Raw genomic sequence first — 13,968 nt, forward strand, 5'->3', positions numbered from 1 at the left:
CCTAGTGGCTTTATCTTGCAAACCTCCTCATACAATCTTTCACAAAGATAAGGTAGTTCAAGTGATGCCAAATTTCATCCCAAAGGTGGTCTCAGAATTCCACATCACACAAAAAATAACCTTACCTTCATTTTACCCTCCTGCCCATCCAGGGAAAGAGGAAGATAGATTGCACAGGCTGGATCCAAGGTGTGCTTTGAGTTTTTATTTTAAGACTTGCAAGGATTAGACAAGCAGACCAGTTGTTTGTGGGGTATGCAGTACATAAAATAGATGTACCTATCATGAACCAGACCATCTGTTATAGAGTGCTATACAGTGGCAGGAAAAGAGCCTCCTCAACACCTCAGGGCTCATTCAACCAAGGGTATCGCAGCCTCTTCAGCTCTCCAAAGAGGAGTCCCAATTAAAGACATATGTGCGGCTGCCACATGGTCGTCTGCACATACTTTCACCAAATTTTACAGTCTAGATTCCTCCACTCGCCAGGAGACTACATTTGGAAAAGCTGTGTTGCACTCTGTGCATCTTTAAAGAAATCATTATGTTTTACTCCCGCCTCGTATACACATTACTGCTTTGGGAGTCGATCAAAGATAAGGAATACGTGGGAGGACACAATCCATTCGAAGAACAAGTTATTTCCCATCTGTAAAGTTCTTTCGACTGGATGTTCCTCCCACGTATTGCTTATCGCCCCTCCCATCCTTCCCCGCAGTGAACCCTTCGCTTGTAGTTGCAGCCTACGCTCCTTCAAGGGTGCTAGCCATCTCATACAAGACAAAAACAGCACCTCAACACGGAACTGAGGAACGGACGCTGTGCAAGACTATTATCCCTATGGTGAAATTGGCGCCGATACGGAGGCCTTCGAGGGACACCGACTTGAGGGACTTCGACGCACAACACCCTCTACTGTGAAAACATTTCCGAGGCCAGCAAGCTGGAAGTGGATTTATCAAAGATAAGGAATAGGTGGGAGGAACATCCAATCGAAAGAACGTTACAGTTGGTAAGTAACTTGTTCTTTTATTTTATTCACTTAAATGAGAGACTGTAAAATAACCCACTCTACAAAAAGACAGTCACAAAAATCACACACGTCTAATGATGGTAAAGTGCTCGGTGTTGTGCAACACATTTCAATCATTCGACACACTCATTCTCACTCATCCAACAAACCATACCCAACTTGTTTCTTTCCTTCATATCTAGTATTATAATAACATTTAAGGAAATTCCTCAGAGGCTAACTGTCTTTTCTGTGCAAATAACAATAAAAGAAAGTGCTAAATTCATAAAAGGAGCTTCCTTTCGATTTCTTGTTGGTGGTTAAAGTACTCCATTGTTCTCCATTGTTTACACCATCTTGCATGAAGGTGTTGGTGCTCTCTTTGGACCCAACGTACGCTACTGAAACACAATGAACATTGGTTTAAGCCTTCCATATTTTCAAGGATCCTTAATATCTCCAACACAGAGTAATCCCTATAATAAAGATTGCCCACGCTATCAGCTCAGGAAGTCTTCATTCTATTAAAGACAAGGAGGCGAGCATTATGCTTCACTTTCTTTTATTTGCTGCCACACCAGCACTTTAAAACTTAGCTTTAATGCTGCACATTTATGTTCTTACAAAACCACAGTTATGGAAAACGAAAATGGACCAGTTTAAACGTTTGTTTCATGTCTGCATGTGATCACTGTAATCACCCGGGAACTACTAGTCCCATGATACTCATGTCTCTGGTAGTCCAATCCTCTAAGCTCTGCAGCTATCAGAGGGCAGCCTCCTGTATAAGAACCCTTGTGCCCAGGTCCTTTGCTCTTTCTTTGTGTATGGCCCTTGAACTCAATTGTCTTCTTGCCAACGGAGCGATCCTTTCGGGATGAACTGTTAACAATCCTCGGAACTGTAGACTTTAAGGTCAAACGCGACCAACGTGAACTGACTTTCCTCAATCTCGAGAGTCTCTTCATCCTGTAGTTTTTTGGTCATCTCCTGAAAGGAATGGAGAGTCATAATGAGGGTGGGAATGAGCAACGTTGTTACCAAGTTAACCACATGACAATGCAACTGATATGTTACTATTCTGGGTGGGATATAATGCTCGCCTCCTTGTCTTTAATAGAATGAAGACTTCCTGAGCTGATAGCGTGGGCAATCTTTATTCTATGACAAGACAGGAGGCTCGCATTATGTTTGTTCAACACTGTTCACCACCCTATTAGGTATCTCGGATACAGGCTTAAAATAGAATGTCTTGAAGGTTGACCAATCTGCTGATTTCATAATGTCTTGTAGAGACACCCCTGTAGTAAAAGCTTTTGAGGCCATCACCCCCCTGGCCGAATGCGCGCCAAAAAGAGACAAGTCAATCCCTGCCCAATGCATTATTTTTCTCACCCATCTAGCAATGGTCGCTGATGCTACTGCATGATAGGGCTTCCTGCGCGCAATGAGTAGCTGGGACACTCCCGGCGGCCTAATATGCGCTGTTGCCACTCCCGGCGGCCTAATATGCGCTGTTGCTTTCTCATAATCCTTGATACATTGCGCTACGCAAAGTTTTTTATACTAGTGAAGTACGGCTAGTCGATCACTCTTGAATCTGTCTTTGTCCTTTTAGTAATGGTAAAAGATATGCCGTCCGGATAGAATATTTTCCTATCGATTTCAAGAGCTTTGACATCAGAAACTCTCCTACAGGCTGTAAGGCAAAGCAGCATGGCTAGCTTTCCTGATAACTGTGATCGGGACAAGTTCTCGTTATCGGGCCATATAAGAAAGAGGCGAAAAACGTCTGACATCCCGCAACACTTTGTACTTGGGCATAGGTGGTCTTTTGAGCTTCATCCCCTTGAGTAGACGTACAACTGCTGGGTGCTCGCCTACAGCGGTACCTTCTATTTCATCGTGGCCCGCTGAAATGGCTGACCTATAAACTCCCACCGTTCTGAAGGCAACGCCTTCTTGAAATTTGAAAGCTAAGAAGTTGATGACTTCTACTAAAGGGGCTGAAACAGGATCCAACTCGTGCTCCGAACAGCATCTGGACCACCGATTCCATGCCGCACTATAGCTCCGAAGGGTGGAAGGCGCCCAGGAGTCTCTGATGCAATCTGCAGCGAGTTGTGAAATTCCTGGCAAGTCCCATCTTTTCCTGAAACCCTGCATGCTATCAAATGTAGCGAGCCCGCTGCCACTAGCGGGTGAGGATGGCCGGATGGGTCGAGAAGGAGGTCTGGCAGACGAGGCACTATCCTCGGAAAATCCGTAGAAAGTTCCATCGCTACTGGAAACCAAGGCTGTGCCTTCCACAGGGGAAGCACCATCACTGCTCTCTGGGAACTTTCGCTAGAGCTCTCGTGATCGTAATGAACGGCGGGAAGGCATAATGTACTGCTCCTGTCCAAGGTTGCAGGAAGACATCTGTGCCCGCTGCATCCGGGTCTATCCTCCAGCTGAAGTACTTTGGTGTCTGGGTGTTCAGTCTGGACGCGAACAGATCTATGTTTAGGGGCCCCCCATAGATTCTGTAATCGCTGGAAGACTTGGGGATGTAGTTTCCAATCGCTGGAGTCCACAAGATAACGAGAATTCCAGTCTGCTACTTCGTTCTTCTTCCCTGGTAAGTATTCCACTGATACAGAGATTCTGTTTTGGAGACAGTAATGCCAGAAATTCTTCGCTAACTTGGCTAGCATTTTGGATTTCGTTCCTCCCAATTTGTTTATATATCGCACTGCAGAGAAGTTGTCCATCAGTACGCAACATTTCACCTTGTCTTTCGTAAAAGCGCGCACTGCGAAGGAGCCCGCTAACAACTCGAGAAAATGTATATGGAGGTGTAACTCTTCCTCTGACCACTTCCCTCCTGTCTGCACATGCTCGCATCTGGCTCCCCAGCCTGACCTGCTTGCATCCAATTCTATTACTTGATTTGGGGACGTCGGCAAAAATGGCACGTCCGTTCCAGGCCTCCATATTCTCTAGCCACCAGTTGAGCTCTGTGAGGGCTTTGTGGTCCAAACTCACTAATTGATGGTATCGAAAACCTCCTTGAAGATGTTTTATCTTGAGCCTTTGCAGTGCTCGATAATGAAGAGGACCCGGGAATATCACCTGAATGGAGACTGCTAGAAGACCTACTATCCTGGCCAGTTTGCGAAGGGAAATAGTCCCTTTCGCTAGTTCTTTCTTGATCGCTCTACTTTGTGACCCGGGAGTTCGAGGGAGGCTTTCACTGAGTCTATTGTAAAGCCCAGAAAGTCTATCCACTGGACAGGACGTAGTTGAGATTTGTCTAGGTTCACTAGGAATCCTAGCGAGGTGAGGAGCGTGAATACCCATTGAACATTCTTTGCTAGAGTAGCTTTTTTTGATCCGCAGACGAGAATGTCGTCTAGATAGATGATGATACGTATGCCCCTTTCTCTGATGACTGCTGCCACCAGTTTCATGAGCTTGGTGAAGGCCCCAGGAGCAGAGGACAGACCGAACGGGAGACACGTGAATCGCCATACTTCTCCCTTCCATCGGAAACACAAATATTTCCGATAAGAAGTTGCTATTGGAATCGTTAGGTATGCGTCCTTGAGGTCTAGACGAGCTAGCCAGTCTCTGGAATGCAGAAGGTCTCGGAGAAGATGAATCCCCTCCATCTTGAAATGGTTGTATAATACCCATTCGTTTAAGTCCTTCAGATTGATTACTGGTCTTATTTTGTCCCCTCTGTGAACTAGGTACACGTTGCTGAGGAATCCGGGATCTCTTTGGAATTCGCGCTCTATCGCATTTTTGCTTTCTAATTTGCTGAGCTCGCTGTGCAGGAGCGCTGCTTCCTCTTGCGCCATAGCTATGGGGAGGGGTTCTGTTCTCTGCACTGGCGTACCTATAAACTCTATCTGTAGGCCTGTTACTGCCTGTAACACCCATGCATCGCTTGATAACGCTTGCCATTCGCTCAGGTAGTGGAGGGTTCTTCCTCCTACACTCAGACATGCTGTACTCACCGTCTGCTGCCCCAGGTTGTCTGTAAGATCCTCTTCCCCTGCGGCCTCTAGGGAACCTCGATCTAGCTGGGAAGGAGTCTTGTTGTCTGGAGTCCCAGTACTGGGCGCGCTGATTGTGGGGCCTTCGTTGGGAGTTATAGCGACCGGATGAGCGACCCCTATGTCGTCTGGTCCCGGCAAAAATTCGCCCTGGAAAGATTTTTCTGATGGAATTCTGGGCCTTCTCTAAAGCGGAGTAAGTTCCTACGAATTGCGCCATTTCTTTAGCAAACGCCTCGCCGAACAGACCTTTGGCTCCTTTGCCTGCTTAATAGATGGCCAGGTCGCTCAACTTGTTGTCAGTCTTCAATAAGATTCCTCTTCTTCTTTCTGAAGATAGGGCACAATTGGCGTTGCCCAAGAGGCATACTGACCTTTGCGCCCAGTTGCCTAGGACGGTTGCGTCTACTGCAGTACTGTATCTTTTGATTTCTCAGCGAGGTCCATAATTTTGGCTAATGGACCCGAAATGTCTAGGAGCTTATCCTGACATCCTTTCCAGGCTCGGTCTACACCTTTCCTGACGTCTCTAGCTGTTTTGGTTACAAACGTAACCATTTTGGGGTCTAAGTCAGGGGTCTCTGTTAGTTTTTTCGGCAGCTCTGGTCTAGGACACTCGGATCTCATTCCCGATCTTGCCTGTCTTTCCAGAGGTTTTCTAATATGCTGAGCCCTGTATAGTGCCACTCTAGGGGAGGGTACCCATTCCGACGACTTAGGGTGCCGGATGGCCTCGGGGTCGAACATGTCTGCTGTATCTTCTGTGTTCTGGGGGTCTTCTACATCTTTACTGATGTCTTCCTCTTCCTCGCCTCCTTCATCATCGGGCGAATAGCCCTCGTCGTCTTCTCCTAAATTGTACACCCCTGGGGTAGGGAGTCTATCCTGGCCATCGCTGTTCTTTGCCAGAAAGGCTTCTTTAAGCCTGGCGACAGGGTCGCCTGTCAATTGGGGAACAGTGTTAACCCTTTCAGAGTTGCCCGGGGGGGAGGGGTCAAAGAGTGCTTGCTCTTCCGGGCTACCTTACACCCCTTCTTCTCAACCCCTCTTTGGGGGTGTCCTGCTGACGTTCCTTCATCAGGGCTAATAGCCCGTCTTATCTTGGCTGTGATCTGTTTCTGTTGTTCAGCCATTATCGTTTCCAGAGTCTCCAATCTCTTTGTAATGGGCTGCACCCCTTGTGAGACAGCCTGCTGCAAGGAGTCTCCGAGTACCTTCTTAAAACTCTGTGACAAGTCTGATTCTTGATGGGAAGGATCCTCTTCCCACTCTTCTTGACTCCACTCCGGGGAAGTGGCAGGGGTGTCAGTGGGGGTGCCAAACTGAGCCATAATCAAGGTGTTGGCAGGGCCAACTGCGTGGAAGTCAGCAGATGAAGGCTCTTCAGGCTCTACACACGTGCTGAGGATTAATGCAGTGTGTGCCTGTAAACCGCTTCTTGCGATTTATAAAGTATTCAAAAATTATTATTATTATTATTTTTTTTAAATGAATCTGGAGCTCTGGTTAACTACTTCCCTCGTACGCGACTGCAGGCGCAATGCGAGCGGAAGCCGGAATCCCTGGGGAAGCTGGGAAACATGAGGAGTTCCCGCTCCCCCGGGTACTAACGGCCGCCGAGTTCGCCGGCGCCGTGATTACTACAGAGCACGGGGCTCGGCAGCCTGAAGCGGGCGGAATTGCTTAAACTAATTCCATGCGCGCTACGGCGTAATGCCATACTGATAAACACATTTCTGATGTTTGTTAATCTGCTTAGAATCACATGCTGTGCATAGGTCCGACATCCAGTGGTCACTGCGGAGTATTGCATTTTGTTTTTCGTAGTCGAAAAGGGGACGTCGACAAGGCGTGTCTGTAACACTATCCCTATAGTGACGTGCGTTGTACCCACAATCCCTCACGCGTCGAGGTCCCTCAGATTGTTTTTTTCCGCCCAGTTTCTGGTCGCCTTTCGCGCGAAGACGAACGTACGCGGACGACGAAACAAACGTCGAATACCGCGTCGAAAAAACACAAAAGTAGCCAGGAACTGCCCCTTTCTCCGAAGGACGCTTCCGAACTACCTGAAGGCTTTTCAGAAGGAGACGGGAACCTCTCGTCGACGTTGTGGGAGCGTTCGAAACGATTCGAAGGCGAAAACACTAATTTCCCCCCTCTAGACTATTCAGGGGTACCCCATGAGACCCTTGAAAGACTCCATTCTTGCATGGAGAAAATGGAAAGGTTTCTAGGAAACCAAGACCCACCCACTCACAAAAGACAAAGAGAATGGCCACAGGATGACCCTAGAGTCAAGATTCCTAGGCTGGTTGACCTCACTGAGGAGGAGCAATACCTCCAAGAAGATGAGGAGTGTTTGGGTGGAGAAGAAGAGGTAGAACTTGAGGAAGAGGGGTTTGAAGAAGATCCTTACACCACTCCTACAGGGTTTGAAGAGGATACAGCTACCTCGCAGCCCTGGCATTCACCGTCAGTGCAGCCTTGGCAATCCCCATCAGTACACTCAGACCCTGATGCCTTTCTCCCTTCTCCTCTCAAGGATTCACATGGGAACTCCTCTCCCATAGATGACCAACCTTCCCTCAATGCACTATTGCGCAAGGCAGCAGCGCATTTTGAGATTGATACAGGGGAAACTCTTCCAGACATTGACTTTGTAGAAAAAGTCATCAAAGAAAAAGCCCCTGTTAGCCAATCTATTCCACTCCTGGCTTCTATTAAAAGAAGAATTTCTCCTTCCCTTACTAACCCAGCTTTAGTAAGAGGGGTCAACCCTAGAATAGAAAAGCTCTTCAGCCCTTCATCCTCTGACCCTTTATACATCAGAGGACACTCTATTCCGGACTCCCTTGTGGTTACTAACACAAGAAAAAGAGCAGGGGTGCCACTATCCACTAGTGAAGCACCTCCAGACAAAGAAGGCAAAAAACTCTACGCACTGGGGAAGAGAATCACGACCTCCGCCGCCTTCTCTACTAGAATTGCTAATAACAACTCACTTTTAGCTAGCTACGCAGATGCACAGTGGAACAAGCTGCGCAGCGAAGCAGAGGAAGCACCTGAACCTCTGCGTTCTCGCCTGCTAGCTATAATATCAGAGGGCACACTGGTAAACCAGGGCATCGTGAAGAACTCCCTAGATGCCGCTGAGACGGCTGGCCGCTCCCTAGTGCAGGGAATACTTCTCAAGCGCCACGTTTGGCTACGCAATTCAGGTTTTAAGCCCGAAACCCAAGCCTCCCTCATAAATAAACCCATTGAACAGACGCATCTGTTTGGGAAAGCAGTAGATGAGGCCCTAGAACATGCTAAAAAAGAGTTTGATACCATCAAGACTCTTGATCAAATTTCTAGGCCCCCTAACAGGCGAGGCTATGGTAATAAACGCTCCTTTCGTGGCCAAAGACAGCAGCAGAACCAACAACAACAATATTACTCTGGCTCCAACTGGCCCACCAACCAGGGTAACACCCAGTTCAGTCAAAGAGGCCAACGCCGTGGCAAAGGAAGAGGTCGTGGCTCCAGCCCCAGAGGTTCCACGCCCAATACCAGCAAATGACCCGAAAATTCGGGTCCCCTCCCATGCATCACCGGTCGGGGGCCGGCTAACATCGTTCCTTTCAGCATGGGAGGGAATCACGTCAGACCGTTGGGTATTATCCACCATAGCCCACGGATACTGCATCGAGTTCAACGGTTCCCCGAAGTACAAACCCCCACGGAACCGGCGCATGACACCGCAACACCTCTCCATTCTTCTTCAAGAGGTGGAAGAACTACTGAAGAAAGAAGCTATAGAGCCCGTCCCCCTATCACAGGTAACAGAAGGTATTTATTCAGTGTACTTCCTTGTACCCAAAAAGGACTTAACCATGCGCCCTGTATTAGATCTGCGCCCAGCGAACATATTTGTCAAACCCCAAAAGTTTCGTATGGTGACCTTACAGGAGGTAATCCCACTGTTATCACAAGGGGATTACATGACAACACTGGACATGAAAGATGCATACTTTCATATTTTAATGTTGACATCGCACAGAAAATACCTCAGGTTCAAAATAGAGGACAAACACTACCAGTTCAGAGTACTACCCTTCGGGATAGCATCTGCACCAAGGGTATTCACGAAAGTACTGGCAGTGGCAGCGGCCCACCTGCGCAGATTATCCATCCCGGTATACCCTTACCTCGACGACTGGCTCATAACAGGGGATTCTTACGAAACATGCTTCTCCAATACCCAAAAGACCGTAGACCTTTTGTCCCAACTGGGCTTCTCCATCAACGAAAAGAAGTCCAGCTTAGACCCCAGCCAAACCAAACAATTCCTAGGGGCTCTAATTCGAACAAGGGACGGCCTCGTATTCCCCTCCAACGAGAGGGTCCAAAACATGCTGTTTCAAATTCCCCATTATGTAGCAGGCCGAGAGGTGACGGTACGCAAAGCAATGCGCTTGCTAGGGATGATGGCGTCATGTATTTATTTGGTACCTCACGCGCGCCTGCGCATGCGCCCAATGCAAGAGTGGCTCTACAGCCAGTGGTGTCAGGCCAGCGGACAATGGGACGATCTAGTGGTGGTCTCGCAGGCCTTGGTTCTCTCGCTACGGTGGTGGACAAAAGAAAACCTGTTATTAGGGAAAACTTTTGCCACACCCGCAGTGGAAGCCACTCTAACCACAGACGCATCCCTTACAGGATGGGGGGCTCACCTATCCCATCAGACGGCACACGGAGTGTGGACTCTGAGTTTAGCATCCAAGCATATAAACCTGCTGGAACTACTAGCGGTGTTCAAAGCACTGAAAGCCTTTCAGGAACACTTACAAGGAAAGACAGTGATGGTCCTCACAGACAGCACCACAGCCATGTACTACCTCAACAAGCAAGGGGGCACTCACTCTCCAGGACTGTCCAAGCTGTCCCAGAATATATGGAAGTGGGCTCTCAAACACAACATGTTCCTACTAGCACAACATGTACCAGGGGAACTCAATCTGCTAGCAGACAAACTCAGCAGAGACTTCCCCCTGCCCGAAGAGTACGAATGGCAATTGCACGAAGACATCGTCTTAGACATCTTCACGCAATGGGGATTCCCGGAAATAGACCTGTTCGCAACCCTGGAGAACTCACAATGCCAAAGTTACGCCTCCAGGTACCCACAGAACCAGTCCAAGGGGAACGGTCTGTCGATTCAATGGTCAGGGAAATTTGTTTACGCCTTTCCCCCGACTCCCCTTCTCAACAAAGTGGTGCACAAGATGCACCAGGAGCAGGTTACCATGATACTAGTGGCCCCAATGTGGGCACGGCAACCTTGGTTCGCTCACTTGATGGAGATGTCCCTATCTCCCCCAGTGAAACTTCCCTGCCCGTACAACATGCTGTCACAAGACAAGGGCAGGACACTGCATCCATGCCCTCAGACCATGAACTTAGCAGCCTGGCTCCTGAGATCATAGAATTTGGACATTTACAACTCCCACAGAGATGTATGGACATCCTCAGGGAAGCCAGAAAACCTAATACTCGACACTGCTATTCTAGCAAATGGAAAAGATTCGTTATCTGGTGTAGAGGTACTAGCATCAACCCAGTTGACTGCTCTCCTACTGACATTATTCTATACTTGACCCATTTACTGGATTCAGGTTTAGTGTTCAATTCCATTAAAGTCCACCTAGCGGCACTTTCTGCATACACCACTTCCCAACTTAAAGTGTCGTGGTGGAAGATACCAGTTATCAAAGCCTTCATGGAGGGGGTAAAGAGGATACACCCTCCGATAGCTAACCCAGCTCCCGGATGGGACTTAAATGTGGTACTTTCCAGACTCATGGGCCCTCCCTTCGAACCCATGCACAAGGCAACTCTTAAAGATATCACCCTTAAGACTGCTTTCCTAATAGCGATCACCTCCATTAGGAGAGTAAGTGAACTACAGGCTCTTTCTGTACTAGACCCCTTCGTAACAGTTCACAAAAATAAAGTGGTTCTACGCACACACCCAAGGTTTGCACCTAAATTCATCTCGAAATTTCATGTAAACCAAACTATAGAACTACCAACGTTCTTTCAAAACCCTTCCAGCTCGGGAGAAAAAAGTCTGCATACACTAGATGTACGCAGAGCTGTCATGTTCTACATGGAAAGAACCAGACCACTGAGAAAGACTAATCAGTTCTTTGTCTCGGTGGCAGCAGGAAGAGAAGGAGATGCGGTCTCAAAATCCACTATATCTAGATGGATTGTTCAATGCATCACTCTCTGTTACACTCTTGCTAAGAGAGAACTACCCTTCAAGCCAAGAGCACATTCCACTCGAGGCACTGGGGCTTCCATAGCATTCATTGCAAATGTTCCCCTTGAGTCCATCTGCAAAGCGGCTACCTGGAGTTCTGTGCACACCTTTACAAAACACTACTGTCTAGATGCACACTCTAGATCTGACTCCCAGGTGGGACAGGCAGTATTAAGACATCTTTTCTCTACTGTTCCTTCTCATAACCCACCGCCAACTCCGGGTACTGCTCGCTAGTCTATGCACAGCATGTGATTCTAAGCAGATTAACAAACATCAGAAGACAATGCATTACTTACCGTAAAAGCATTTCTGATGGTTGTATCTGCTTAGATTCACATGCGCCCACCCTTCCTCCCCGCTCGGATGGAAGGAACATAGACTTCCTTTATATCTCTCTTTTCTGTACTCACTCACGTCTATAAGGCTCCCTCAGGGCAGAAAAATACAAACAGAGGGACCTCGACGCGTGAGGGATTGTGGGTACAACGCACGTCACTATAGGGATAGTGTTACAGACACGCCTTGTCGACGTCCCCTTTTCGACTACGAAAAACAAAATGCAATACTCCGCAGTGACCACTGGATGTCGGACCTATGCACAGCATGTGAATCTAAGCAGATACAACCATCAGAAATGCTTTTACGGTAAGTAATGCATTGTCATACTGATATACACATATCATAGAAATTATAGAAATATATACGTGTCTAACAATCCTTTCTATAAGCAAAGATAGAGAAATATGACACTTATCTCAGGCAGCAAAAAGAAAGGAAAGGACATGGGCACAGGGGCTCTTATACAGGAGGCTGCCCTCTGATAGGTGCAGAGCTTGGAGGATTGGACTACCAGAGACATGAGTATCATGGGACTAGTAGTTCCCTGGTGATTACAGTGATCACAGGCAGATATGAAACAAACGTTTAAACTGGTCCATTTTCGTTTTCCATAACTGTGGTTTTGTAAGAACATAAATGTGCAGTATTAAAGTTAAGTTTTGAAGTGCTGGTGTGGCAGCAAATAAAAGAAAGTGAAGCATAATGCGAGCCTCCTGTCTTGTCATAGAATCTGTGCAGTTACATACGATTTGTAGCAATTTTACTGTAACAAGTAGAACTCCAACAGAGATGTACTCTGTAACACATAAGGCACACGGCTACAGTGCCTCATACCTTAGAAACATGCCTCTGGTTATTTAATCGGGAACAGGGAAAGCAGGGGACAAATCAGAGTTGAAATGTCACTCAACTTTTTGTAATAAGAAGCTGTCAGCTTTGCGTTATCGAGCCGCATTGTTGTCGGCTTCGTTATTATTATGTAGAACTGAGCTGCACAGTGCTGACACTTATCTGTGGGTTATGTTTATATTCAATGTACTATAGTGTCCCCAATCCACCTATCCGAGAGATCCTGAAGTTGCTAAGGGATATGTAGTCTATACATCCTTGTCCAAAGTGAATGTATACAAAAGGGAAATGCTAGGAGCAGGATTTCGGGAGTGGGGGAAAATAGCTGGTACATCTAGTGTGCCACACCTGACAGTCCCATGTTGGTCATCTCGTTTACATATGTAAGCCTAAAGCGAGGTTAGAATTTAATTTGAAAGTTCCCTTATGGCTCCCATAGAGGTAAGGGATTGTTTCCCCAGGGATAGAATGATGTCCTCTGGGACAATTACCCCAAGAGGAAACTGTGCAATACTTGTCTCCTTCGATTTCAAAAAAAGCCTTGTTTGATCTGCGTAAGTGGGACTCCTGCTCACTTATACGCAAGCACATTTGTAAAATAATATAAATGTTCACACACATTTGTCACGGATTACTTAATTGCTTTCCAGTGGATGGTTAATTAGACACCTTCCACTCTTTTACACTTGGCATTTGATGGCTGTTCTGTATTTATCATAATATTCGCAAAGTCCCTAACTCGTTAAGATCTTTAAAAATAATTTGTACACTTTCCACATTTTTATTTATAGAAAGTAGACTGTACCCGTGCCACATTGACCCTTAACTCAGCATGCCCTAATCTCTAATTATATAGGCTTCAGCCTAATCTGCTGTAGTTTCAAACTGCACCAGCATACTGGATTAATTTTATTCCCTCAGTGCAACTAGAGTAAGATTTTACCGATTAACTGTGGCATTCATTACATCATCTGGTCTTTCTTTCAACAGGGCATTTGAAATGGACCAAAGCGGAGGATATTGACATTGAAACACCAGGATCCATTTTGGTGAACACTAACTTGCGGGCTTTAATAAACAAGCATACGTTTGCTTCTTTACCGCAGCATTTCCAACAATACCTTCTACTTTTGCTCCCAGAAGTAGACCGGCAGGTGGGTGAAGACATGCTGTCCTTTTATTGTTGTCATTGTTCCAAACTGTAATAACTGTTGAATTTCATTTGGTGGTGAAACTTCTCTAAAGTGGAAAATCAGTGAGTTAGCCATTTAAAACCAAACTCGACCAGAAGAACGTAGTGGGGTTTATTCTCGAGTAATACAGCTAATGTGTGATGGCCCACAACTTGTGATATCCCTTTTGTCGAAATAAGTTGGTGCACAATTATTTCAATTGAACATTGTCATGAGATCTAT

General features: G+C 46.7%; 1 protein-coding gene across 1 annotated transcript in view; it reads left to right on the forward strand.

The window, feature by feature from the left end:
- The window catches only part of ASXL3 (ASXL transcriptional regulator 3), a 1,228,938-nt gene that overhangs the window by 736,599 nt on the left and 478,371 nt on the right, over positions 1-13,968 (forward strand). Inside the window, exon 8 of the mRNA XM_069620988.1 lies at positions 13,544-13,707. Coding sequence (XP_069477089.1) covers positions 13,544-13,707 — 164 coding nt within the window. The remainder of the gene's footprint in view (positions 1-13,543; positions 13,708-13,968) is intronic.

The sequence above is a fragment of the Ambystoma mexicanum genome, chromosome 5q (genome assembly GCF_040938575.1).
Source record: "Ambystoma mexicanum isolate Mex_15411 chromosome 5q, UKY_AmexF1_1, whole genome shotgun sequence".
Lineage (NCBI taxonomy): Eukaryota > Metazoa > Chordata > Amphibia > Caudata > Ambystomatidae > Ambystoma > Ambystoma mexicanum.